This window comes from Manis pentadactyla, chromosome 3, assembly GCF_030020395.1.
Source record: "Manis pentadactyla isolate mManPen7 chromosome 3, mManPen7.hap1, whole genome shotgun sequence".
Classification (NCBI taxonomy): Eukaryota; Metazoa; Chordata; class Mammalia; order Pholidota; family Manidae; genus Manis; species Manis pentadactyla.
The window spans coordinates 214,176,297-214,204,168 of NC_080021.1; the positions used below are offsets into that span (position 1 = coordinate 214,176,297).

At 54.8% G+C, this 27,872-nt stretch overlaps 1 protein-coding gene across 6 annotated transcripts; it reads right to left on the minus strand.

Moving 5' to 3' along the window:
• Nucleotides 1–566: 566 nt before the first annotated feature.
• Nucleotides 567–27,872, minus strand: SH2D3C (SH2 domain containing 3C). Of its 6 annotated transcripts, XR_008996641.1 has the most exons (13): nt 27,729–27,872; nt 25,430–25,913; nt 16,473–16,512; nt 10,330–10,458; nt 8,776–9,230; nt 7,401–7,525; nt 5,307–5,842; nt 4,277–4,392; nt 3,550–3,721; nt 2,663–2,774; nt 2,083–2,289; nt 1,728–1,929; nt 1,051–1,177 (listed from the first exon to the last, which is right to left on the minus strand). XR_008996641.1 is itself a non-coding variant. In XM_036913848.2 (12 exons), the coding sequence occupies exons 1-12, from the start codon at nt 27,763–27,765 to the stop codon at nt 1,002–1,004; spliced, it is 2,589 nt and encodes an 862-aa protein (XP_036769743.1). In that variant the 5' UTR covers nt 27,766–27,872; the 3' UTR covers nt 567–1,001. The 6 variants fall into 6 exon arrangements, 5 of the variants coding, with proteins under 5 accessions (XP_036769743.1, XP_057355045.1, XP_036769744.1 ...); XM_036913848.2 differs by lacking the exon at nt 1,728–1,929 and having other exon boundaries at nt 567–1,177; XM_057499062.1 differs by lacking the exons at nt 1,728–1,929; nt 25,430–25,913 and having other exon boundaries at nt 567–1,177; nt 27,729–27,854.

Genomic DNA, 27,872 nt, shown 5'->3' on the forward strand with positions numbered 1-27,872 from the left:
TGGACCTCAAAGATTCCCTGCTCTACCTACCCTAAGCACATGCACATACAAACACATGAAGACTCCTGGGGCCACATGTCAAAGCCTGAAAAGAAATTAATAGTTACCAATACTGAGGAAAGAAAGGAAAGGACTCCAGGGCATGATACCCAGGTTCCAGCATTCCTCATTCTGGGGCTGTGACCCAAGGAAAGTCCCTTCTCTCTCCAGTTCTTAGTTTTCCAGAGGGGAGTTGGAACTCCAGATTTCAGAAAGCCCTCTCAGACCAGACATGTGGGATCTCTAGTTGTGTATTTGTGGGAACCTTTGCTATGGCTTCCTGAGGCAGGGAATGGGATGTAGGTCTGTATTTCTCCTGCTGGTTGCAATTAGCTGTTTATCTGCTACAGTTGTCTGTGAGCTCCTCCAGGGAAGAGACTGGATTTTAGTATTGGCTGTAATTCTGGTTACTTCTGGTACAATCAGGAACATCCCATGTGCTAAATAAGTACTTATTGAAGTAATTTTTCCACCTTTCACCTGAGAAATGCTCCCTTCCCCTCTAGGGCTCCCTGAGAGACAGAAGAAAGAGTCATAAAAGTTTATTATATGAAAGAAAGAACATAGCTTCTGTACATCTATTTACAGAAAAGATAGACGTATTTACAGCCAGATGGAGGCCTTGGTGTTGGTGGGAGGCAAATGCCTGGAGAAGAGTGAGGAGGCATGAGGAGCCTCCCATGGCTCAAACGCAGGGCACCTCAGCAGGAAGGAGAGAAGCAGAAGCTGGAAGGAGGAACAAGGGATCCAGTTCTTCCTGAAGGGAGACGTGATGGGCACGTAGCAGGTGGGATGGAGCCCAGAGTCTACGTAGGACCCTGAAGGTGCAAGGGAGGTCCTGGAGTTGAACCCAGAACATTCTTGGGCTGATCACAGTGTCCCTGGGGTGCTCTGGGGAAAGGTCAGTGCCCCTCCGTCCTTGTTGCTGCCCGCAGCTGCCGAGGGGAAAAGGTCGATAGGGGTCACAGCTCACTGGAGCGGACAGCAGGTTCTAGTTTGTGGGACAGGGCGGTAAGGACTTTGTCGAACTTCTCATAGCGCCGGGCCTGGCTGCTGCTAGAACCCTGGCTGCCCCAGAGAAGACGCATCTGGAACTCAGTGCTGAATACCTCCAGGAGCTCTGGCCGGGCCTGGAAACCTGCAGGGTGGGGCACAGGGACCAGGGGGTCACCATCCAGCTGGGAGGGCTGGCGCTCCCACCCAGAATCACAACATCCCCCAGGGCCCAGCTCCACCAGGAAGCCCACAAGGTTTACTGAGGAACAGGACCACACAGTTTAGCGCCTAGTCTTTGTTCTCCTGTCTGCAACATATAATTTAAAATTGACTAGAAGATAAAATATTGTTACTTTACAGGGGTGGGGTGTGGAATCTTGGGTGACTTTTCTTTTCTTTATAGTATTTTTCTGTAAGTTCCAACATTTTTCCTAAGAAACGTATATATATTTGTAAATAATTGTAAAAAAAGGTTTTTGTTTTTTTAAAAAAGAAAAGCAGGAAAGACAAAGCAGAATGCTTCACAGCATTTGCCTCTGGGTAATTGGGGGTGATTTTTAAAAATTTTGTTTTCGCTCTGCAGTAATTTCCACCATGTCCTACAGCGAACTTTATGACTTAATTAATGCCTAAAGCAATAATGGCTGGATTGTCAGAAGCCACTTTCTGCTCCTGAAAGGAGGGAGTTCTACCTTTTTGCTAGACTGTGAGCTCCTTGAAGGCAGGGCAGGTCTGTCTCAGTCCCAGTACCCCAGGCCGAGTGCTTTGCAAACAACCTTGTAAAGTAGGCATGGCAGGAAGCCCACTTCACAGATGAGAAAACCAAAACTCTGAGAAGCTAAGTTGTACAGCTATGCCGCTCTTCGAATCATCTCTGTGTCCTCCCACCCCCTCCTGTGGGTGAAGAAAAGGGATGAGGAAAAGGAGTCCGGGAGATGGGGCAGGAAAGAGGGGCGGAGAAATGAGAGGACGTTCGGAAGGACCAGAAAGGACCAGGCCAGCAGGACCAGAAACTGTCTTGCCCTCCAGATGTGACCCGTGACTTACCCTGCAGCTTGACCTCGGCATTGGTGTGATATAGGCCTCCGTGGTGTGCCACCGTGCGGGCAGCCTCCAGGTGGGCCAGCACCACCTCCACGCCATGCTCCGTGCTTCCCCAGGGCTCAGGGCCCTCAGCAGGGGCTGAGTCACATTCCAGCAGAGTGATGAGCGGCAGCACGTGAGGAAACGTGGTGTTGCTCAGCGGTGGGCCTTCTGCAGGCAGGGAAACCGCAGGGGCTTAGAGACCATGGAGGGTCCACTGCACCCGCGGAATTGAGGTGCGCCAGGGGAAGGGGCCTGTCTGACATCCCAGAGGGAGACCCCAAGGCACCTCACTCCTGACACAAACCCTTCCTTTCGGATGTCTCCAGCTGCACCCACTGTCCCCTCTGAGCCCACTGTCCCCTTGGCCCAGCCCCGAGTGCTGAGCCTGGCCCTGGATGTGGCTTACACAGTTGCCAGGTGCAGAATGTGAATGCGGGGAGAATAGTCCAGTCAAGCCCTCATCAACATCCACACTGGGAGTCTGTCAGCCCAGAGAGGGCTGAAACCTGCCCAAGGGCACACAGCAAGGTGGAGAAGGTACCTTTGCCCTCGTTGAGACTCTTAAGAAATGGCTTGAGCTTCTTCTCATAGAGAATGGCACCCTCCGTGTGTCGCTGCCGCAGGGTCACCCATGTCTGCTCCAGTCGGACAATCTGGGGGAACCAGACAGTGAGCACCCCACCAGGGAAGGAACCTGTGGGGGCTACAGGCTGAGTGGGCACCCAGACATGGGGTAATAATTATTATGGTCACCCCTCATGTGTCTGGGACCGTGCTGACTCCTTCTCATGTCCACCGTGAAGCCCTCATAGGGGAACTAAGGCTCAGAGAGGGGAATGACTTGCCCAAGGTCATTTCAAAAATAAGTGGCAGAGCTGGGAGTTGAACCACTGCTGCCCAGGCCCTGTCATTACTACTGGCTAGGCACAGGAGAGGAAGGGAAGTGTGGATGTAGCTTGGGTTCTGAAGTTAGACAGACCCGGTTCATATCCCAATGTTCCGCCTCCAGTTGTGTGACCTTAGGCAAGTACTGCTCTGCCTCAATTTCTCCATAAGTAAAATGGGGACAATAAAGTCACTTAACCCATGAGATTGTTTTGACGAATCGGTGCTTGTAAACTATTTAGTGTAGCACCTGCCATATAGTAAGTGCTCACTGAATGAAGCCATTTTGTATTCTTTAAATGCATATAATGCTCGTCACTGATTTTACAGATGGGGAAACTGAGGCCCAGAGAAGGGCAAAGACTTGGCAGCAGAGCAGCTCAGCACGTAAGGAGCTCAGTTCTTACACAGTTGCCCTTTCACCCAGAAGCCTGCCTAGAAAGTCACAAAGTTCTTCCTGATTCAGTAGACAGCCCTCCCGAAGGAATGCGCCCCAGACTTCCTCCAGGGACGGCCTGATGCCCGCCGTGGGCCCCTCACTACCTGGGCCATATCCAGGGCGCCCATGACGGCAGCGAAGCTGAACATGTTGCCCATGGTCCCCCGAAGCTCCGCCGCCAGCTGGATGGTTTTGTGCAGAAGCGCTGCCCGCTCCTCAGCAGAGCCCGTGCAGCCCAGGATGTCCACGGCCAGCATGATGGACATGGTGTGGAACCTGCCGAGGCAGCCAGGTGAGGGGCGCGGCCAAGGACCAGGACGTGTGGAGCGGAGCGGAGCGGAGGGCTCCGCCACGGTTTGTGGCTGGGCGCCGAGGGGCGGAGCCAAAGTGAGAGGTTGTAAAGGGACAATGAGATTAGGGGCGTGGTCATAGTAAGGGGTAGCAAGGCTATGGGCTCCTGATTGGCCAATATAAGTAAGAGGCGGGGCCAGGGGCTCTTAAGCACCAGGCTGAGGGGCTTGTGATCTGTCAGTGGAATTCACCTGGTAGAAGTGTTTTAAGAAAGAAGTCAGAGCTGCTGGGCGAGGCCAAGGCCCATGGACTGATTGGTCAAGGGGATGAAAAAGGTGAATCCAGGGGAAGGACTCAGTCTTTGGGAAACCAGGATTGCTTGAAACTGGATATGGGAGAATTAGCGACTGGCCCATGGGGGCGGAGGCAGAACCCGGGATCCGAGCTGAGAGACTGTGATGGTCCAACCCGCCCACAGCCAAAGGGCTGCGAGGCTTCGGGCTCCCCGAGAGATCCCCGGTGCGCCGGTGTTTGCCTTACCTTTCCAGCAGGTCTAGTCGTAGCTGCCGGCCATGGGGGAGGGTGAGCAGCTCCATGCCCCAGCGGACTCCCATTAGGGTCTGCATCTCCTTGGTAACGCCCAGTATCCTAGCAACCTGCAAGGACGCCCAGAGCACTGATTAATTTCCTGTCGCTGCTGGCCCAAGCTATCTGGGAGTCAGAGAGCTTTATCTAGGGGGGCAGCCGGCTGGGAGGCGGGGTTTGAATTCCAGCTCTATTGCTACCCTTCTGACATGGAACAAATGAGCCTCACTTTCCCCGTCTGCGAAATGGGGATACATGGGAAAATGTCCGGATGTATCTGACATGTGCCAGAGATGTCGAGGACACCCTTATTACAGAAGGCAAACCTTAGGCCAAGTGAAGGAAAGGGCTTGTCCAAGGCTTTAGAACCCCGGGCGGCTCCCTTCACGTTTAGCATTCTTCACAGAGTAACATCTCAGCACTGTCTCTTTTCTTGCTGCCTGAGCTCGGAGACCACTGCGACCAGGTAATCAATAACCCGCCCCCAACTTCAGAAGGAGAAACTGAGGCACAGAGAGAGTTGGGTAATCTTAGATGGTCAAGATTCATTCAAAACAAAAGTACTGACAAGTAATAGGACTAGGTGAAGAGTTTGGCTTATTTTTTCCACTAGAGGGTGTGGGGGTGGGAATCGACCTTTGGTAGTCGCTCGACCAGCCCTGCTGACTTTCACAGGCGCAAAGAGGGCCCCAGGGCGCCATACACCACTGGGGTTCAGGACTGCCCAGTTCCAGTGCAAACTGACATATGGAAAATGCACGAATATCTTGTTTTTTGCTTTATTATAAGGAGAAAATGGAGGCTCAGAGAGGAAAGCGATCAGCCCAGAGTCACACAGCAAATGAAGGAGAGCCATGAAGCCAGAATTCAGGCCCGCTCTCTATACTTGGGGAATTTAGGGGCCAGCTCCTCACTACCCTGACCCCTATGCCAAAGCCAGAGGGCAGAGGAGCTGCCCCTGACCCAGCATGCACCCAGCACCTACCAGGCAGTCAACCTTGGTGACGTGCCGGGCCAGTGTCCGGGCATCCACCTCTGCCAGCAGTTCCTTGACCCTTCGTAGGAGGCCCACCTCCAGAGGCCGGTTATCCTTGGGGATCAGTAGTGACTGGAAGGTGGCTGGATTGAAAGAAGAGGTGGCTTCCACGAGGGGGACTGTGAAGGCCCTGCCCCAGTCCCCCTCAGGGGCCCCATTTTCTGACAGTTCCTTTAACCTCTCCCCATAACTCTTGGCCTGCCGACTGGAAGCCTCAGCCACTGCCCACTCGCGGGGACCGCGGACGGGAGGCTGGAGCTGGCAGTAATGGCCAGAGTCAGGGTCGCTGTAGCTGCTGAGTGATGGTGATGGGGAGGCCTTGCAGAGAGTGTGGGAGGGGCTGGCGTAAGGGCCCTTTTCCAACTCCCCAGGGGGCTTTGGGGCACTTCCAGGACACAGCTGGGGTTCACTGGAGCGGCGAGTGACAGGGGAGGCAGGTAGTGCTGTGGCTGAGGGGGCTGCAGGGGTGGCGTGGACACGGGTCACTGCAGGGAGATAAAGGGAGAGGACTAGTTACTATGGCTCCCCATCCTGTGAGGTTCCCCCACCCCCTTCCCAAAAGACAGGCTCCATCCACCCTAAAGGGGTGATATCCCACCTCCCTGCACCCAGTCCAGGTCCACCAGACACTGGCAAACTGACCAGCCCTCAGCAATATTCTGAAATCACCTGGATGCCAGGAGTTTGCACACTCCCAGCCTAAAGCTACTGCAGCCTTGGGAACCCACTGGACTACTTGGAGGGGCTTTCTGTGATTCAGGGAAGCTAAGCATTTGCTGGAGTTCATTTCTTAATGAATTAGCAATAATAATTTACTGTGTATGTGTGTGCCAAGAGCTGGTGACATGCTGGAGATACATAGGTCAACAACAGTAAAACCACTATCCAAAATTAGGGGTGATGTGTATTGAGATCTTATTGCCTGTGAGGTCCTTCTTTGCACATTCGTTAGTCCATTTAACTCTCTCAACATCCTGTGAAGTAAGTACTTTTATGCTCCTCCTTCTACAGATGAGAAAACTGAGGCTCAGAGAGGTGAACTGACCTGCCAAGGTCAGCCAGCCAGCAAGTGGTAGAGTTGGGATTTAAAATGTTTAAGACATTTAAAATTTAATATGTTAAGTCTTTCCTCCTACTTTACTATGCTATGTTGCTTAGAAATTATCCAATCAATGATTTGTGGCAAGAAATTTTCACTTTTACACTCAGGGGTATGGTTTTGAAGGCAAGTCTGTAGTTAGGACAAGTTGATGGGCCTGTGTTTAGGGAAGAATTTGTGATAACCCATTTAGACAGCAACATTGGGTCAGAGCACCTCCCAGCAAAGGTTCCTCCTGGGCTGCCCCTCAACTCCACCCATACTTTGCCTGCTATGTGGACAATATACAATAGAGCCTGTTGGAAACTTTCTTTCTTTCTTCCAGAAATGAACTAGTGGCATGTTTCTACAACAGAAACTTCCTTTGTACTTAAAAAAAAGCACAGCACTCTGCACTTCCTGCTCAGTTTTACTCTGAACCTAGAACTATTCTAACATGAAGTCTATTTAAAAGGAAAAAAAAGCAAAAAGCACGGCATGACTAGCCTGGTTTGTGCGTGACATTTGGAATTGGGGATGCATTAAGCCCCAGCCAGTGCAGGGCCTGGCAGAGCCCTGCCTGCTGACATGCAGGAGGTGCTCCACTGCTGGAGGCTGTGCATTGCTGCAGGAGCCCACTTCACAGCATCTGAGCCCAGGTTCCAGAACACGTGAGCCTCTAGCAGGCTTCACTGTGTTCTGGAGAATACACTGGAAACCACTTCATGCACAGTGCCTGGTACCCAATAGGGGCTCAATAAATCATTGCTGAATGTACAGGCCATGGGTGTGTTTTGTATGTCCATGTCAATAGTTCTGCTAGTAGGTTTTTAGAGTAAATTTTTGCAGGGCATTGCTCTCAGAAAAGAAGTTGTAACGGAAGTCATCAAAGAGCACACATGCGCACATGCAAGGTCACTCCCACCAGACCGCCCACCTGCCCCTACACCCTCTGCTTGTCTTACCAGTACTGTAGGCGGGGGAGCTGGGGCTCTCGGAGATGGGGGACATAGGCGAGTGCAGATCCGGGATCTGGTCCATGCTGAGGGCACAGTTGCGAATAGATTCCCGGGGGTGGGGCATTGATGTGCTGTGGAGCAGACACCTTCATGAGCAGAGAGCCCAGAGGTGAGGGTCCTCAGCTAGCCTTAGAACCCCCACTTCTGCCTCCATTCAGATTCCCTGAACTTCAGAGGCAGGCAATATTTGGAGATCATCAAGTCCAACCTCCCTACTGACAGAAACAAAAATTGAAGCCCAGAGGTAGAAGGGCTTGTGGGGTCCACAACATGCACAACTGTCCTCTTCCTTGGGAACCTTGCCCCAACTTGGTTCTCCAAGTTGTTTGTCTGGAGGGAGGGACTAGCAGGAAGGGTGGGAAGCCTGAGGGACCCAGGCCCCTCCTCACTGTTCCCACACTAGGACCTCTGGGTCCTGGCACCATTATGGTCACTGGTTTGAAACCACTGGCCAAATGGCTGCTGCCTCCAGGGTATCCAACCAGCAATCCCTTGGCTGACAGCACCCAATCCAGTCCCAGGGAAGCAGGACCTATCCAAGGGCTGGTGGCACAGGACAATAAGTCTCTTTGCAAACAGCTATGGAGGCCATAGAAAGTGGGGGCACAGACCCTGGAGTCGCAGACCTGGGTTTGAATCCTGGTTCTTCCCTCTCCAAGCCTATTTCCTCATCTATAAAATAGGGGTATGGATGGGCGCCACCTCCCTGGAGGACATGGGGGTGGATGAGATCAGGCATAGAGAGCACTCAGCACATGGCCAGGTACACAGTAGGGCCTCAGGAATGAGTTGCTGCTGTGACATTTCCTGGGATTGGGGCCTGGAATCACCCAGCCCTAGTGGCAACCAGGTATCATTAAAACAGCGCTGAGAACATTTCACCTACTGTGCAGTGGTTTGCACACCACAAAGCCCTCCACGCTGACGCCCACTCTGGCCTAGCTAGGTGGGGGTGGGCGGTAGCACTGGCAGCAGGGACCAGGCCCCCATGCCTGGTCAGTACCAGGGCTGCCCTCAGACTGAGTGAGGGCCCTTCATAGGTAGGAACATGAAGGTGAGAGAGGAGTGGCGGGGCCAAGGGTGCACAGCTCATGGCAGAGCTGGGATTGCAGCCCAGGTCTGGCTGCCTGCAAACCCTAAGGTCAGACCTCTGCTCAGTACAGCTGGCTTCCCTCCTGCTTTGCCCAGCACACTGAAGCCCCAGGAAGTCATTGCCCCCAGTCAGTGTGACAGGACCTCCCCCTCCTCACCAGCACTCTCATTACTGACACCTCAACTTGACAGATAGGGTATTAAGGCCCAGTGTGGGGTCCTCGCTTACCTGGTGGAGCATCCATCACTGCGGGTGACCTTGTCTGCGGTGAGCCCATCGGTCATGGTGACACTGCGCCGCTTTATATGGCTGCCTTTGGGGCCTGAGGGGCTGGCGGGGCTGGCAGCCTTACCACTGCCTTGGCCCAGGCCGTAGCAGGCCTCCAGGTAGCGCAGTGGGAAGGTGCGGTTGACCGGACAGTAGATGATGGCACCGCTCTGCTCTGACACTGCCTTGCGGCTGCCCACATGATACCGCACAAGGGCGGGCACATGGTCGAAGCTCTCCTGCTCAAACAGGTACTGGATGTGGGTGTAGCTCTCGCCTGCCTTCACCACCACTTTGTTGATCTTGAAGTGCAAGGCCTGGTTGCGCCAGCGGCACGTGAGCACGTAGTCACCCAGGCTGGTGAGTGAGTCCCGGATGAGGAAGTCGCCATTGCGCTGCACCAGGGTCTCTGATACCTGCGGGAGACAATGGTCAGGCAGGGGCATGAGAGGGCCAGACCCAGGACATCGGGTGAACAGAGATATCGGAAGCCTGGGAGTGGGCACACAGTAACCCAGATGCAGAGGGGCAACTCAGCCAGAGGCCCTGGGTCTGGAGCAGAAGCTCAGGAATGGGAAGATGTAACGCCCTGGAATGGAAGTTACAGGGACACGGGCTGGGGGGAGTCAGGGATCGCCATGATCTGAAACTCAGACCTCAGACCTATCTCTTCTCAGGGTTCCCACTGGGCAAAATGAATCTTCATTCCTTCAACCACCCAGTGCTCTGGCACACCTCTGGGCCTTTGTACCCTCTGCTTTCTCTGCCTGGAATGCCCTTCCCATTCTGTCCACCTGGTGAACTCCTATCCATCTCACAAAGGCCTCTCTCCTCAGCGACCCTTCTTCAAGGCTTGTCCACCTTCCCTGCTGGGCAATCTGTTCTTGCTGTTCTTCCACTGGGCTCTGACTGTCTGCCTGCCGGTCAGCCCCCATCCTGGGATGGGGGCTCAAGAGAAACCAACATCTACTTTACTTTTGTATCCTTGGTACCCAAAAATGGCCTGGCAGAGTCAATGCTTGCAAAGATTTATAGCACAAATGAAAGAGGGAACAGGTGGCTATCAGCCTAAATCTGTGCCTCAGCGCAGAAATTCAACTTTGCCAAAACGGAACAGCCTAAGACTGACATTCACTAACCAAACACATAAGAAGCTGATGTATAGACCCTTAAAAGTAACTGCAAAAAATAATAGTAATAATGATACCAACGACAATAACGGATGATGTTCATTGAACTCGCAGCATGTCAGACATCATGTTAAGCACTTTCTTTGCATTGTTTCACTTAATTTCTCACAAAATCCCTTTAAGGCAGGTACTAATAATATTACCCACCATTTTATAAATAAGGAAGCTGAGGCTCAGAAGAGTGAAATGACGTGTTCAAGGCCACACAATCAGTCCACTCTGATTGAAGCCATTAAGCAAAAATAAGCTTCTCTGTGGGTTGGGGCTGGCTGAGGCAATGGGTGGAAAGGTCTAAGACTGAGATCCTAGCTCAGGACCCACTCACCTCACGGGGGATGCGGCCATGGTACCAGGCGTGGCTGCGGAGATCTGTGCTGCTGAGTTTGAGTTCCTCCTCCAACTCCTTGTGTAGTTTCTCAGGCGATGAATCCAGTATATACTTCTCCTTGGAGAACTGGCAAGAGACAGGAAGAGTTGGCATCCAATCTGAAACCCCCTTCCTCCTTCCCTCTCAACCTCCCCCTACCCCAGGTGAATTCTTTGCACCAGGGACCCTGGGAACACTTAGGCACAGGTGCCAGAAAGGCCCTCAGCCATGAGTCCCTGTCCCAGCAGGAGTAAAGAAATCTGTTAATTCCATCAAACAGTGCCTACTGTGTGTTCAGGCCCTGTGATATGTGCCAGGGGTAAATGAAGCAATAAATAAACCAGGCCTGTCTACAGGGAAAATCCTAGTCTAAGAGGAGAGGCAAAAGCGACATGAGCATTTGATCAGACTGTAGTCAGCACCACAGTACTGGACAGCGGCAAAGAGCCGGTTGGCTTTTAGAAGGGAGGAGCTGAAACCTAGGCGAGGTCGAGTGGTCCAGGAAGCCTTTCTGTAGGACCGGGCAATAGCAAAACACTCATTATGCACCAAGGACTACTCCAAACTAGTCTTGAAGTGGTAGGGAGAAAGGATTTCTACAGGTGGATCTGGAAGGTAAGGCAGCAGGTGCTCAGGTAAAGGCATGGACAAAAACATAGGGCTGGATGGACGAGGGTACATTCTGGAATGATGAATTACACGATGGAAGGGTGAAGAAGTCAGCTATAAACAGGGAAGCAGAGGCCCCCACACAGACATCTGCATTGTCCTTTACAATTCCCAAGGTCCTTTCCTCCTTGATCAAGCCCTCACTCTGGGACGGGTCCTGTACCAGGGGCTGAGGACCCAAGGTCAACAGAACAGGTAGTCTGTGCCTTAGGGGAGCTGTGAAGACACTGATGAGCAATTCCAGGTTTTCTGAATGTTCAGAGGTGCACAGAGAGCTCTGGGAATAGCTGAGAATGTCCTTCACTTAGTCAGGGAGTGGAGTCCCTGAAGAGGTGATGTTTCCACTGGCTTCTACAGAAGGGCTGGAGGAGCATCAGGGTGGGGCCAGACAGAAGGCAAGTGGGCAGGGAAGAGCTTCTGGAGAGAGAGTGGCAAAGTCAGGGCCCTGGGGGTGCGGGATGAGAAGTTTCAGGGGCAGGTGTGGCTGGGCTGTAGGGCTGCCTTGGGGAGCTGGGGTTTACCCAGAGGCCACAGCACAGCCACAGAAGGTTTTGTTGGGGCAAGTTCGATCTGCTGTGTGGAGTGTAGCCTAGTGTTTTCCAGGCAATGGCAGGGCAGGGTAGGGCACGGGGATAGGAATTGGGGGAAGCGTGTTTAATAACCATTGATTGGGCGTGGGAGAAGAGGGTGGAGGGGTGGGGGAGGATTCCAGAGAGAGCTCCTGAGAGGACAAGACATTCTGTGAGATGAGCAGGGGCGGGGCAAGAGCAGCTTGGCAACGGGCCCCTGGAAGTGTGGGTTTTGAGGATCCTGTAGGGCTCTGGGGCTGGATTGTGGGGCTGGGCAATGTGTACAGGTGCTCAGAGAAAGGCAGGGCCTGGGGAGGGGATTCTGCACATCTTCTGCCCAGGGTAGAAACTGACACCCCAGAAGGGCAGGAAGGCCCAGGGCTGAATTGAGTTTCAGGCCTTCTCAGATACCTAGGCATCTCCACGGGGTTCCCTATTCCCCAGGGTCTCTGGCTTCCCTCCTTGGGAGTCACAGCCCCTTGGGTCTTTCCCCTTGACAAAGAGCATTCAATTGAGAACTCCCCTAGTACTGGAATAAAAGTGAAATGGGGCAAAGAAGGAGAGGGGTCTGTGTAAGTGAATAGCCTGGCCCCAAGACTCTGCCTGCCACTGTGTGACCTTGAGACAGTCACTTTCCCTCTCTGGGCCTGGGTAGTTCCATCTGTAAATGGGGGGTAGGCTGGGAGACTGTGCTGCACTTTTCCACACATAATCAATGGTCAGGGAGAATTTAGAGGGACCAACTTGGTCCTCCCACACCCCCGAGGATGGAGAACCCTAGGGTTCCCGGGCTCTCTTCCTCATCCTCGACCTGGGGGTCCCCAGCTCCCAAGTGGTTGGGGGGCAGGGGTGGGGCGCGAATGCAGCATCCCTGAGCTCGGCTCACTGCTATTGGCCAGAGATGATCTCACCGCCTCCCCGCCTGCGCGCGCCTGATTGGCCGGTGCGGGGATGCTGCGCTCCGCCGCCGCGGGGCCGTCATTCAGGCGGGCTGGGAGAGAGTGTGTGAGCCTGGGGGAGCGCAGAGGTGACATGCCGGCGTCCCCTAGGGGACTCGGGAGGCAAAAGAGCAGAGACCCCCGGTCCGGGTCTTAACCCCTTCCCACCAGCCCGCGCCCAGCAAGCCCCCTCTAAGTCCCTTCAGTCTCCCAACCCTAAGCAAAGTCATCCCAGACGATGCTCCGCAGAGGCGGGGTCCGGGTCCTCCCCTCCACCCCCTTCCGTTTAACCCTTTCACCGCCGCGGCGCCGTCCCGCACTGCCCGGCCACCTGGGCTAAGAGTCCAGCGCCCCGAGCCTGCCCGAACCCACCTAGAGGGCAAGAGGGTGGCTGGCGCTGTGACCCCAGCCCTCACACTCGCAGCGTCCCCTCGGCTTCCCACCCCTCACTCTGCCCTCGGAGTCCGGCCCAGCGTCCCCGGTACAATGGGGAGCCAGGCTGCCCGGGTCAGCCGCAAGGGCCGGAGTGCGCGCCGGAGGACCGGGAGGACGCCGGGACCCCGACCCCCGGTACCCAGTGCCCCAGCTCAGCTTCCTCCTGTGGAGGAGGCAGGACTGGACAGCAGCCCCGCAGCCCTGAGTCCCGGGAGTGGCTGCTGGACCCTCACCCCACGGACCGCCCCGGAGCCCAGAGGTGAGACTGGGGCGACCCCGCCCCCTCCCGCCCCCTCAGCCCCTGCCAGGCCGGACCCTGCTCGGCGCCAGCCGCTGCGTCTCCTCCGCCCGTGCCAGAGCGGCCGGGGGTCCCAGCCCGGAGCGCCCGGCGGGGGCCGAGCCGCCCCCTCACCTGCACCTGCACGAAGGAGCCGCGGTAGAAGCAGCAGGCGGCGGCCGACAAGGCGCTCCACAGGCTGCACCGCTCGGTCATGGTGGGGCCGGGCGGCCGGGCCGGGACCGTGCGGGGGGCGGCGGCCGGCGGGGCAGGGGCGCGGGGATCGACCGGGCTGGGCACCGGCTGCGCGTGCCTCTCGGCGGCGCGATTACCTCATCGTCTTGCCGGGGGAGGAGCGGGGAGGCGGGGCGGGGAGACCCCACCCTCCAGCCGGCCAGGGGAGGGGAGGGGGCCATTGTTCCTCCCTCTGCCCGCCCCCCGAGCCCCGCCCCTCGCCCCTCAGCGCCCCGGCTGCCTGGAGTCGGGGGTGGCGGATGTGGAGCAGAGGACCTGCCAGGCGGGGGAGTCACTGGCGACAGCGGGATGGGGTGGGGACCTCTGGCCGGCGAGGGGCGTTCCCGCCTCCTCCACCCACCGCACCCCTCATTGACCCGGAGCCACAGAGAGACTTTGAATTAAATCATATCTAAAGCTGGAAAAATCCCTATATGCGTTTGACCAAATCCTTTGTGGCCTCAGGAAATCTCCCAGAGCCAAGGATTTCTCGTCTCTGATTTGGAATCAGGGACTCTGCTGGGAATCGCCGAGTGTTCTACTAACAGACTCTGGGGGTACAGAGAACCAGTAAGGCTAAATGGTTAGGGCATCGACCTGGGTTTAACTATGGTACCCCACCTCCACCCCACCAGTCCCTTCTCTTGGAGGCTGGATTTACTCATCTGGAAAACACACCTGTGCTGACCTCACGGAACTCTTGTGAGCATTAGCTGAACTAAGGCATATAAATTGCCAGGAATAAAGTAAGTCCTCAATAAATGCATGCTATAATTTTCAAGCTTAGTGTCTTAGAATCCAGGCTTTTTTCCCTAGTATCATAGGCTCTTCAATGAAAAGGGAGTCATCACCGACTGCATCAGTCAGGCCTGAGGTTCAAGTAATTTTGACAGGCTGTGTGACCTCAGGCAGGTGAACCCACCTCTCTGGGCCTCGGTTGTTTTGATTGTTTTTTGTAAATGCATCTGAAGCTCTGAGAGTGGAGCTTGGAACTTTGTCATGGAACTTTAGAATCTCTGCCTTAGAATCGGAGCATTCACATCAAGATCTAAGAACCCTGACGTTCTGGAAGCTGAGTACCTCAAGGCAGGAATGGACTTTGGTAACTATGATTCCACCCTCCACTGAGTCTTGAAGCTAAAACTAACATTCCTTTGACTTCACCCTTTAAGAGATTGTTTGATCAGTTCCAGCAAATAGGTACTATTTCTTCTATAATAGTTTTTACATTTTTAAATTAATTTTAAAATGTAATTAAAAGAACATACAAAGCTAATAATCCTCCTAGGGATCTCACTACCATCAGTGATGGGGATCTCACTATCTTGCCAAACAGCTGGGATGTGGGGGGTGCTGAAATGTGCCTCCTATGTATTCCACTCAATGGCTTTGTTGCTGATTCTCCCTAAGTGTAAGAGCTCTAGATGCGCAGTCAGGGCCCAAATTCCAGGAGCAGCTCCTGTTCATCTTGCCACAGCTCCTTGCCCTCTGCTACACTTCCTGGGCTCACCCAGCTTGCTTTCTGACTTTGCCCACAATCTTGCCTCTGCCTGGACCACTCTACTAACCATCTTTCCCTAACTTTGTCTCCTTTCCAACTTTTCATTTGGGGAGAGGATGTTGAATGTTCCTGGTCAACTGCAATGGCTTAGCTTCAATGGGTCCTCCTCTAGAAGGCCTTCCTTAATCCCCCCCAACCAGCCCTCAGCTCCTGAGCTGAAAGCCATCCCTTTACCTGGGGAGCTCCAATGGCTTCTATCAGACCTGCTGGTGATGGGGGTGGGGGTGGAGAGTAATCTGAGCACTTCCCCCGCTGCTTCATTACTAGTCACTCACACAGAGCTTCACGGGCAAAATCCCGGGCAATGGAATATCCCTGGGGTCAGGAGCCAGGCCAGCCTGCTCTGTTCCAGGCCCAGCTCCCCCACTCATGGGCATGGACGCACAAGGCCCACAGCAACCCTGGGTTGGAGGCACTGCTGTTACTGCATTTCACATAGGTGAACACTGAAGCTCAGAGAGGTGATACTCATACTCAGTCATGTGGCAAAAAAGTGGCATATTGTGGGACTAAGATTTGGGTCTGTTGGATTACAAAACATAAGCACAAACCATTGTATGATTCTGCCCTGGTCCCCATATAGAGAGGGAGCCCTTGGAACTAGAGCCTGGGGCTTCTTGCCCTCCACTATGTGCTCTGGTACTCAGCAGGGGGCCTGGCTCAGTGTGGGTGCTCCTGGAGGTGGAAGGCTAATGGCTGGTCTGTGGTCTTAGCATCAGATAAACTTGGACTATAATCCCAGTTCTGCCCCTTAGTAGCTATGTGGCAATAGGCAAGTCACTATACTTCTCTGGGTTCCAAGTTTCCCATCTGTAAATGGGCACAGGAAGGCTTTCACTGCCCAGTGAGGAGGGAAGAAGTCAAAGACCTCATTCATGTAAAGTGCTCAAAACTGTCTCCCTTGCGGTGCCAGCAGCCAGCACACAGTAGGCACTCACAGTGTCATGTTGTGTTACTGCTGTTATCATTGTTTCAAAACTACATTTTCAACATTCCCAGTGCCCAGGACAAATTAAGCTTGTGATAAATGTGAGCTGTACCCATTATCTGTGGTGAAGAATGGAGTCATCTTTTCCTGCTCCCCTCCCAGCACCAGCACAGGCTCAGAGACTGGGTGGGATTAGGGTGCTGCAGTGTTGGCATGGAGACACCATGGGGCCCTGGCCAGATGGCAGATGGGTGGGGTCTGGTGGTAAAAAACACTGGGATGCCTGGGTTTGGAGCCGGGAGGGCATGATGGCAGGAATGAGAGGAAGACTGGGAGTGAATCCAGGCCTCAAGCCCTGTCGCAACCCCTGCACCCTCTCCTCCTGGGAAGAGGCAGGGAGGTCTGGCTCCTAACAAGGCTCAGAAAAGGACTCTTCCCTTCATGGAACAGGCTCTGCGCTCTCCAGTGTCCCCTTCCCAGGCCCTCTTACCTTCACGTAATCCCCACCAGCCTCTGGCTCTCCAGCAGCCCTGGTAGGAGAGAAGAGAAGTGAGTGTCTCCACCTGCCTGGCTGCCCAGCTGCCAGCCTCTGCCCCTCTGCCTGGTGCCCCAGAGGGCTTGTCCTGAAGGCAGGAGGGGACACTGCAGCTGGCTGCAATCTGCAGGCCCAGCTGCTCCTCACTTTCCAGCTGTGCAACCCTGGGCAAGTCCCTTTACCTTTCTGAGCCTGTGTTTCCTATCTGTAAATTGGGAATAATGACAGCCTCTGCCTCACTGAGTTGCTGCAAGGATTCTGGGAGCTGATGAGTGTTACACGCTTCCATGGGGCCTGCTTCCCGAACCACTGTCTTCATCCAGCTTCAGGACATTATGCCCTTCTGGTGTTCCCTCCCCACTCCCCCACCCCCCCAACCCCCCAACTGCAAACGTAGTACCTGGGCTGCAGCTCAGGCTCCTCTCGTCCTGCCCTACACCTGATTGCTAGTGCAGAGTGACCACTCGGCAGCACACCGCGGAACCATTGCTCGTGACAGTCGGCTGTGTTATTGATCCCCTCTGCCTTCGGGATGGCCAGACGGGACTCAGAGAGCCCAGACGTGGGGAGGGGGTAGTGGTGGCTGTGTTTCTCTGGGTGCCAAACAAATATCCTTCCTCATGGGGGCTGCTGTGAGTCACATCCCCAGATCACAGCCTCAGATGCCATCCCTTCTGATGCAGCCCGCACCTGCCCTTCAACACCAGACTCATAAACCCAGCTGTATCCTCGACATCTCCTCTTGGATGTCTGAAGTCATCTCGAACCTGTCATATCCAAAGCAAGACTGTTGATCCTCACCTCCCCGCTGCCATGACCCGGCTCCCCACATCCACTTCCCCTCTCAGCTGATACCGGCTTCACCCTTCTTGTTGCTTTCTTTGGCTAAAAAGCCTGTGCCTCTCTCTCACTCTCCATACCCAACGCAACAGGAAATCCTGCAGCTCTACTCTCAAAAGAGACCCTAACTGTTTCTCCTGTGTGTCAACACATGTAGGACACCTGGAGTCCTCCGCGGAGCACACAGCAGGCTTCTTGCAGCGACCCAGGTCTCAGCCAGCTTCCACACCACCACCAGACAGCACAGAGGCCAAACCCTAAGCAGACCAGAGCACAACCCCCGCCCCCGCCCCTCCAGTGCTGCTCCCGCCTCTCAAAGATCAAAATCCAAACCCCTCTCCATGGCCTGCAAATGGCTGGCCTTGTAATTTGTCATCCAAAACCACAACTTTTCTTCCCTTGTGAAACTAAAAAGGGTGCATTCTTAGGCTACAAAAGCAGGTGTAAACCAGATCATATGTTCCCCAACCTACAGGGCCCAACCACCCACCTCACCAACCCCCAAGCAGGCCTCCCTCACTCATCCCATCACTCAGTCTGCCCCAGGCACACCGGCCTCCACGCCAAGCTCCTTCTTGCCTCAGGGCCTTTACACTTGCTGTTCCCATTGCCTGGAATGCTCTTCCCCTAAATGGTCACACAGCTTGCCCGCCCTGTACTTTATTTAGGTCTCTGCTTAATATCCCCTCCTCAGAGAAGTCTTCCCTGATTACCTTACATAGAACAGTCCCTTGTCCTTCACTCTCTGTCCTCAATCCTGCTTTATTTTCCACAATCCCTGCCTGAAATGATCCCTTCATGTTCATTTGTTGGCTGTTAATCACGTGAGGCCTTCATGAGAGCACTGACTGTGTCTTGTCCGTGGTTGAGCTCCCAGCCTCCAGCCCCAGCATAGTGCCTGGTACATAGTAGGAGCTCAATAAATATTTGTTGCCTAAAGGAACACATCAATACTAAACACCCAACCCATGTTAATCACTATCATCATTATCATTAATTCTGTCAGGCTGAGTCCTGGTTCTCTGGCTAGGACAGGCCTCTGTATTCCCATCTGCAAAATAGGGGGGGAAGTCAAATATGGGGGAACTACTTCCTCACATACAGAAGCCCAATGTTTAAAATTAAATGTGATAAATGTAATAAAATAAAATAAATGTAAAGCAAAAAAAAAAAAAGCTGAGCTTAAAAAAATTGTAGGCAAGGTGTGAGTTCCTAGGGCAGAATTCCACACAGTGCCCCCAGCTCCTGGGGCCAGGGGCTCCTCAAAACCACCCCCTGCCCCACCCCCCACCACGTCTGACATTCCAGAGTCCCCACTGCTAACCTTCCACCTGAAAAGTCCTACCTGGCCTCTAACCACAGTCCCTCAAGCTGTGGCGCAGCCGTTTGGGTTCCCTCTGTCTAGCAGCGGTGGGAGTGAGGTGGGCAGGGACCCCATCCTCCGCTCGCCTCCCCAGCTCTTCCCGGGTGAGGTGTCCCATCCCTGTGTTTCCGGCCATTCAGGCCCGGAAATCCTCCCACTGCCGGGAACAGACTGGCCGGGACACTGGGATCGGCAGGCTTCCTTCTTCTTCCTGTCCACTTCCCCTCAGGCTCCGGGGTGGGAGCAGAGCCTTGGGGAGGGGTTCCCGCCCCAAGGATCAGGTGGGCCGGGGAGGCGGGAGCCAAAGGGGAGCTCAGAAGCCGAGGCTTGGGGCCACGCTCCGCCCCTGTCACCTCAACCTGCTGCTCCACAGGACCCCCGGCCTTCTGAGACACGGGGCCATGTCTGCTTCCGATCCGCTGCCCTCACTGGCCGAACTGTTGCTACCACCTTGTCACCGCTCCCTGCCCCCATCTGCGCCCCCTGTGACTTCTTCTCACCCCAGTAGCCAGGGCAATCCTGTTAAAATGAAAGTCAGATCACAGCCTTCCTCAGCCCCAGTTTCACTCAGAGTAAGAGCCGACGTCCTCACACCAGCCTCTGAGGACTGGCTCTGCCTCACGTCCCGCCACCACACTCCCCTGCTCCCGCCAGCGTGGGCCTCAGGGCCTTTGCACTTTCTGTTCGGCGGCCATCCCTCTTCTCTCCCTAGCTCTTCCTCATACTCTGGCCTCCTTGCACTTCCTCCAAAGAGCTCTGCTCCTTCCAGCCCTGGGGCCTTTGCACACATGTTCCCTCTGCCTGAAACCTCCTCTTTCCCTCAAGGCCAGAGTGATTCCTACTCAACCTTCAGATAGTAGTTTGCTTGGAGATTTCTAGAACATTCCTCCTCCCGTTATAATGACCAAATCCAGGAGTCAACCTTTCCATTTTTAAAAACTCAGTTCCATTAATTAATTAACTTATTCCTTATCTTATGGACTAAAAAGGCACTTCCTCTCTAATATTAGTTGTAAAATCAATTAGTAAGTAATAATGACAATTGAGCTAAATCAGTCCCATTAATCAGCCTCATTAATTATTTAAATAACCAACCCCTTCAATTGCCTGTGTTAACTGATTTGTTCTGATAACTGATACCACTTATTGCATACATTAGCTTAATTAATTGGATTAATGAGCAGTAATTAGAGCCCATTATCCTTTATTTCCCCAGTGCAGGTTTAAATCTGAGCTTCACCTTCAGGGCCTCCATCCTGGCCCAGAAGAAAGGGTGAGGCTCCTGAGGAGACCAGGAGGAGAGGCGATGGGGAGAGGCCGCCGTCCTGTTCCAGCCTGGCCCCCCCCCCACTACGGCAGCCTTGCAGAGAGGCCTGCTCCCATTTGCTCTCTGTCTGACCCCCAGTTTGTTCCTCTGGGTCTCCAGGCCTGGTCATAATGGCTGTAAGTGGACACGTCCTCAACCTCTGTCTCTTGCTCCTCAGCTTTCCCCCTGCCTTCCAGGCTCTGAGGTTCAAGTTTCTCATCTGTGAAATGGGTATGTTATAACTATCTTCCCAGAGGCGCCACATGGCTCTTATGAGAAGGGTGCCAGGCTCCAGAGCCTGCGCAGCTCCTCCTGCTGCCCCATCCCCACCCCTGGAGCTCTCCCACCCTGCTCCGCCTCGGGGGCCAAAGATTCGGAGGCAACACTGCTCTGTGCTCCTTAGTCCTTAAACGCCCTCCTCTGCTGGGTCATCACACCACGGGGCCGGTGGGAGTCCCTGCCAGGAAGGCTCTTGGCTTTAGCTCCTGCCCTGCCCACCTCCACCGCTGTCCTGGAGACACCTCTGCTCCTTGCTCCCCAGTTCTGCAGCCTCAGTTTTGTTGACAGGGGTGAGCCCACCCGAGTTGCTCTCAGAAAGGGCACTAGGTCTGTGAGGAGAAGGCAGATCAGGGCTATTCTTCCCAAAGTAGAGCTGAGGATTCTGAGTCTGGCAGCTGCTGAGCCCCAAACTCTGCTAGAGCAGAGCAAAGGGGAAGGCAGGTATTGTGTGCTGACTGCACACCTGTGGTTTGGAAGCCCCACTGTAGAGGGGAGAAAATGGAAGCCTATGACTTGATGCAGGACACACAGCCGCTCAGACGCTCAGGCTGGCTCCGCTTTGCTCTCCGCATGAGGTGAGCCCCGTGGAAAATGGGGGCTGCTCCTGGAGGGAGATGGGGAGAAGCTGGGGAGGGGAGGGCAAAGTCAAGTAATATTTCCACCAGGCCAGGAGCCCAGAATCGACATCAGGAAGAGGAAATGGACATGGACAGACAAGAGACCCTCTGGGGCTCCGGAGAGGGCCCCCAGTTTGAGGGAGGAGGCTGTGTGACCCCAGCAAATCCCCCTCTGAGGCCTCAGTTTCCTCTCCTGTAACTTGGGCGAGTAGCTCCTTGGCACTGGTACTTCCGTTAGCCATGCCCAGGGTAAATGCTCAACCTTATCTAGTCCTCCCAGTGACCCTGTGAAGCAGTGATTGCTACTGTCCCCAATTTACCGACGGGGACACTGAGGGTCAGAGAGGGAAGGCAGAAGCTCAATGTGCCCAGTCAGTGGGCCTCTGAGCTGCTGTATCTGACTCCCTCCTCCCTGCTCTCACCCCACATAGGTCCCACATTCCGCAAACAGGTTCCCTGAGGGTTTAGTGGGGGGTGTAGCCCCAGCACGGTGAAGGAGGCAGTGCGTCCTTCCCAAGCCAGTGCAGTTCCCACAGCCTGAGGCGTCTGGGGGTCTCGGAGACTGTGAGAAAGTCTCCACAGGAAATGAGAGCCAGGAGCAGCTGGGCCCCTTCGGAAGACAAGGACCAGCCGCCTGGAGCCTAGAGGAGGCTGACAGGCTGCGCCCACCATGGCCCCCTCCCCCAGTGGGTAATCACTACCAGATGCCCAGCAGCTGACGTCACTCTGCAGGGCTGAGAGGGTCGTGGGACTCTGGGGAGTGTTGGGAATTCTTGGACCAGAATCAACATTCCAAAAGGAAATGGGGCCGGGACGGTGTTCCTTGGCCTGCCCTCAGTGCCTGGCACCAGGGGTGGGGCACAGGGAACACAGGGTGCCCCTAGCTCTCCTATGGGGTGCCACCTTCTCCAAGTCCTGGTTTCCTTCTGAGTAGCCCCGGGAGTGGGGAAGGAGGGTCTCTGGGTGGGAGGAAAGGACACTGTGGTGAGACACTTTACAAAGTAAACTGCATTCAAATCCTCCTCATGAAACATGTATCAGAGTGGGGCTGTCTTCTGCTCAAGGCCAGCAATGGCTGCCATCCCACTCGGAGTCAAAGCCATGTCTTTGCTGGCTTCCAGGCTTCCATTACCTGAGGCCACTGCTTCTCTGGCCTTGTCTCCCAGCACTCCTCCCTGCACCCCATCTTGATCCACTCCAGCCACTCAGGTCTCTGCTGCTCCTCAAACATGCCAGAGATGCTCCCACCTCAGGGCCTTTGCACCTGCTATTCCTGCAGTTTGGCACACTGTTCCCTAGGTAACAAGAGGATTTGTTCCCTCAATACTTTGTTCAAATATCACCTCCTTATTGAGATTTTTTTCCTGGCTAACCTTCCTAAATCACTACCACCAGCCACTCCCCTCAAGACTAAATCCCCCACTTGATTTAAACCTTCCTCTGTAGCACTTTTCTCTTCTAGTTGACCATGTAACTCATTATCTTGTTTATCATCTGTCTCTCCCACCCTGGCAAGGGGGCTCCATGAGAACAGGGCTTTGTCTGCTGTGCTCACTGGTGTCTTCCCAGAGCCCAGAAGAGAGTCTAGAGTGTAGCTCATCTCAATAAATATTAAAAAGAGTGAAATTCCAGCTTAAAAAATAACTGTCATCTAGATCAAGTTATTAACCTCACAAAATCACAATGTCTTCCACTGTAAAATGGGCTCCTCTTATCTCCTTTCCAGGGAGTTATGGGAAGTCATTTAAATAAGATTTTTACTTGAGGGAGGTGAAATGCGGCCTAGTGGTTAAGACTTGGGCTTGGGAGTTGGTCGGGTCTGGGAGCAAATCTAAGATCTACCTGTGATCCCAGGAAAATCCCTGCCCCTCTCTGAACTTCAATCTCCTCACTAGTAAAATGCAGGAAATAGAGGCTCCCCACTCACAAGGCTTATGTGGTAGATGGCACCCACTGGGTGCTCCAGACAGGGCCTGGCCGGTTGTGAGACAGATCTTGATCACCTCTGGTGGGCCCCTGACCTGACAATTCCTGAGTGTGTGTGGGTGTGAGTGTAGGTGTGGGTGTTGGGGGCCTCCCGGGGCCTCTGCTTCCTCCTCGGTAACAGGGAACTGAGAGGGAGGGTGTCAGGGCTGTCAGGACCCGATATTTCCCTGCAGAAGGCTGAGGGCCAGGGATGCTAGGTTAGCGCTCTCCTTTTGGGGAGCTAAAGGCCCTCCAGTCCCTGTGCTATCAGCCCCTCCTCAGTCCTTCCTCATCTCCCATGATCTCAGCAGGGAACAGGGCACCAGGAAACTCCTGCAGCCTCACCTCTTCCCCTTCCTTCCTTCTGCTCCAGGTGCACCCTGCCTCCCAGGGCCTAGGGGAGAGACACCATCTTTTCCAGCTTAAGCTGCTCCCTTAGCGGCTACTGGAACCACCCCCTTGGGTTACTCGGGAACCGCGCCCAATCTTGCTCAGTGGCAATTCTTAAATGCTTTCCTCCGCAAGTTGGATGGATCCTGAGAGATCATTCCAGGCCCATCTGGGCTGCTGGGGCCCAGAGTAGGGCAGGGCAAGCCTGAGATCACACAGTCAAAGCAGATCTCCTGACTCTGATGGGGCTGGACTTCAGGGGCACCTGGAGGAAGTGTTCAACAATTCCTGGCCTCCTAGATGGCCTGGAGGACAGGTGGGACACTGGAAATCAGGGCACCAGCAGGCGGCACAATCTGACCTGCTAACCCCAAGCCCCTCAGGACCGCTGGACCCTCCGCAGGATTAGCGGGTGGGAGAGTCTATTTCCTGCGTCAGCTCAAAGCCAGACCTGATGCCAGAAGCACTGCCAGGACCACTAGGGTCCCTGCCAACAGGGGAGGAAGATTGGGTCCTAGCCTTGGCATTCTCAAGGTTTCTCGGGACCTTCCTCGGGGCTCCTGACCCTGCTGAAGAGGGGTGGGTTACCAGGCTTTAAGGGCATGGGTCAGGGAGGTGGAGTTAAATTCCACACTGCATCAAACCCAGCAAGTAAACCTCTCCTCGTCTGTAAAATGGGGATGATTTCTCTCCTGGCGCTGTGGTGAGGGTAAATGCTCAGCCTGCAACGAAACAGGGCAGCGGCAGAGTTACACCACAAGAAAGCTTAAAAGTTTCTTATGCTAAACTAGCGTCCCGGTTTGTTGAGTGCACCAGGGGCACAGATTTCCTTTTCAGATCACCCCCATCCCTTCCGGTCCTCGGGCCCAGCTCGGTCACTCACCCTCTGGGTCCCAGTGCGGGGCACCATCGGCCCACTGCAGTCATGGCTCCCCGCTGTCACCGCCTGCTGCCTGGGGACCTCCTCAGCCCGACGGCTCCCGCCTTTCTCAGGCCACGGAGCTGCGGAGCTCAGAGCAGGACTCCGGGGGCGGAGCCTGACCTGTAGGCCACGCCCTGCCGCTCCGCCCACAGACGGGTGCCGCTCAGCCGCCTACTCCTCCCCGCGAGACGGACACGCCCCGCCCCGGACGCGCCCCTCCGACCGGGTCTCGCTTCGCCCTCTCCCCGTGTCAGAGTCACCGGGAAGGCCACGCCCCCAGGCACACCCCTCCTCCTCGCCCCGCCCCGCTCCTGCGCAGGCCTCCGCGCAGTCCGGCCGGCCTGGGAAGGCCACGCCCCCAAACACGCCCCTCCACCCGGCCGGCGGGCTCCCGCGAACTCCCAGGGCCCATCTCAGGCCTTGTGTTGCCTCTGATTCAGGCCCTTTCCCCTCTGTACAGTACGCGCTCCTCCACGCCCAAATGAGGCTGCAGTTAGTGGGGGGTGGCAGAAGAAGGCAGCCTGGAGCAGCCAGAAATGGTGGAAAAGCACTAGTTTTATTCATCATGACCGGAAGCATACCCATTTATGAGTGAGGGCGGTGTGTCAGGCATTGTGCTAAAGTTTTACAAGTATGTTATTTTTGAATTCTCACCACAACCCTAGAAGATGGGTGCTATCGTTAGGCGGCCCATTTATCAGATGAGGAAACAGGCTCAGACAAGGGAAAAGACTTGTCCAAAGCCACAAGGTCACTAAGAGGCAGAATCTGGGTAGGATTCATTCTGCACAATCGCCCCAGCACACAGAAGCTGCGGGTGGTGTCTCTGGACAAAGCCACCCAGGAGAGGTCCCATGCTGGAGGCTGCCAAGGGCCTTGGAGAGAGATGGCTCTCAGCTCAAATCCAAACTTTGTCAAATGCAAAGTGGATGAGCAACCTGACTTTTAGAGGGCTCTCCCTCTCTGAATCTCAGTTTCTTCATCGGCCATATGAAAATAACAGAATAACCTCCCAGTTTTATTTTTGTTTGTATTTGTTTTTAGAATTAATTGCAAGTGAAGAGCTAAGCACAGTGCCTGGTCTACGGTAAGCATTTGCTAATGTGTAGGTGTCCTTTTGTGTTGTACTCGCATGTATGTGTTGGGGGTCCTCTCTAAGCTCCACTGGCAGGATGCTGGAGCCACCATCCCTGCAGGTCCCATCCTCCCTGTCCCCTGGTGGGTACCTACCCTTCTGGGGGCACATTCCTGGGGGCTCTGTCCTCTTCTGTATTGGCCCTGGGGTCCTCAGGCTTCCTTGTGGAGCCCTCTCCTGAAGGATTGGATCCCACTTCTGGGGTGTCCTCTAGGGCATCCTCTAGGGCGGCATTGGTCCCCACCACCACCTCCTTGGCTGCCTCCAAGCCTGGGGGTTCCGGCAGATCTCGGGACACCAGGTGGGGCTCAGGGCCCACCTCCTGGGCCTCCTGGGCAGCCTTCTGGTCCCGAGCCTTCTTGGTGTTGGGGCGAGGCATGGTACCCATGTGGCTGTACATGTCGCTGGAGCGGGCATAGGGCGGGGGGCTCTTGGGGACTGTCACCATGTCATCCTGCGTGGCCTCAAAGGTATCAGGTTCCAGATGGGATGGGTTCCTGAGAGGGGCTGAGGACCGTCTCAGAGTGAAGGACCGAGGGAGACTGGAGAGACTCCCAAAGCCCTTGAACTTGAAGAACTCTGGCAGTGGGGAAGAGGGGGGAAAGGAGTTAATGACAATAACAATAAAAAATAGCTGCAATCCCACTCATTAAGGGTTCAAAGAGGGTCACGGTTTCACTGATCTGAGCCCCATTCTCCACATCAGTAAAACAGAGATTATAGTTCCCCCATCCTGTAAGCAGTGGGAGGACTGAAGAAGAGCATCTAAATAACATGCCTAACAAGGTGCCTGGCACACACGATATCCTTCAGAAGGGATGAAGATGATCATGATCACAATAAAGGCCTCTGCATTTGTCAAACGTGCTGCATGCATTACCTCACTGGATTCTCAGCACAACTCAGTGACACAAGTTTTATCTCCCATTTTCCAGATGAGGAAATTGAAGTTCAGAACAGTGCAATGAGCTGCCAAAGTCACCCAGCCTATGGGCGAAGCACATACGTGTGTCCGTGTGCATGTGTGCGCTGGGGCAGGGAGGGGGTGTTTAAGCGCCTGGGTCAGAGGATGGAATGAGAAGGGGGCTGCCGGGAGCCTGGGGGGCCCCCACCTGAGGTTCTCTCCTTTCCTGCCCACTGAGCCCACAGTCCTGACTCAGGCACCAAGCGCTTGGGTGATACCATCTGCTCATTTCCGCCGGGGTGCACGTATGTTTCCTCCTCCTTGCCCCCAGCCACGGGACAGCCCCTCCTCACAGCCACCACCATCTGACTTCCTTAGGACCTTCAGATGAGCAAAAAGGACAAACCCTGGCATTTTCCACTTCCTCAGCATCTCTGCTGCCTCAGGCATCAAACCCACCTTGGAATAGAGGTAGGATGCCCCCATTTGACCAGAGAGAAAACTAAGGCCTAGAGAGGGGAAGGGACTTGCCCAAGGTCACACAGCAAGGCTGAGTCTGGATGAGGGCCCAGGGCTCTGGACTGCTGGGGTCAATGCTCTGGGCCTTTCCTTCCAGCCCTGCTCACCCCCCACTTGGTCTTAGCCTCTGCCTCTTGACAAATGCTGTCAGGAAATGCTGACGCTCTGCTCTTGGGAGGCTACGCCATGGGACAGTAATGTGCCCATGGCCGAGAGGAGGACCGTGAGCACTGGGGCTCCTGGGCACTAGGGCTTTGGAGGAAACAGTAGTGGAGCAGGGAGGGAAAATGAGACCAGAGTTCAGGGATGAGGGATTGGGCCCTGCTCTCTAATGTCACATGACCTCCAGCAAGTCTCTGGGCCTCAGTATTTTCTTCTGTGGAATGCAGTCATAATCTCTGCCCTGGACATACACACACAGACACACACACCTGTACCCCCACTCTGTCACAGCAAAGGAGTCAGGGAAGCAGGAGCTTGCTCAGACCAGGAGGGGTCCCACCTGGGGAAATAGTGATGGGTGGGTGGACTCCTCACCGGGTTGCTCTGGGTCCCAGTGTCACTGCTGGTGGGAACGCGGACAGCATCCAATGCCCCTCCCCCCACACCCCAGCCCCACTACTCTCAACCTGAGCCCTCGTGTGTACCAGGCCCAGAGGCAGGGGAGTATGTGGAGGCCTCTCCTGCCCAGCCATGAAGCCTGAGAGAGGCAGAGACAGACATGCAGGTAGACAGAGAGACTGAGGGTTGGGTGGGCAGAGACAGAGACAAGAGAAGTACAGACCTGGAGAGCCACCCTAGCTGGAGGAGAAAGACTGGGCCAGGGTGGTGGAGAGATGGCAACACAGAATCCCAGCAGCAGAGACCTCCGAGAGAGACAGATGGGCAGAAAGAGAAACAGAAACACAGAGAGAGGCTGAGATGGACAGACAGAGCAATGAAGGACAGTGCTGATGGCACTCCACACTCACTGAACTTTTTGCTGGCTTTCTTGGGTCCCTCTGTCATCTTGATGAGTTGTACAAGGCCCCTGGCCAGTGGGCGAGTGGCGGCTCAAGGCTCCAGGCATCAACGTTGAGATGCCTCCCTCCTGTCCCCTTCCCCTTTCTCGCGCC

Excerpts from the sequence above, each read along its gene's own strand:
- SH2D3C (XM_036913848.2), bottom strand. The coding sequence starts at position 27,765 with ATGACAGAGGGACCCAAGAAAGCCAGCAAAAAGTTCA. Across the intron at positions 4,393-5,306 it reads TCACCAAGGTTGACTGCCTG|GTTGCTAGGATACTGGGCGT; the intron begins GTAGGTGCTGGG and ends GCGTCCTTGCAG. Across the intron at positions 2,775-3,549 it reads GCGCCCTGGATATGGCCCAG|ATTGTCCGACTGGAGCAGAC; the intron begins GTAGTGAGGGGC and ends TGGTTCCCCCAG.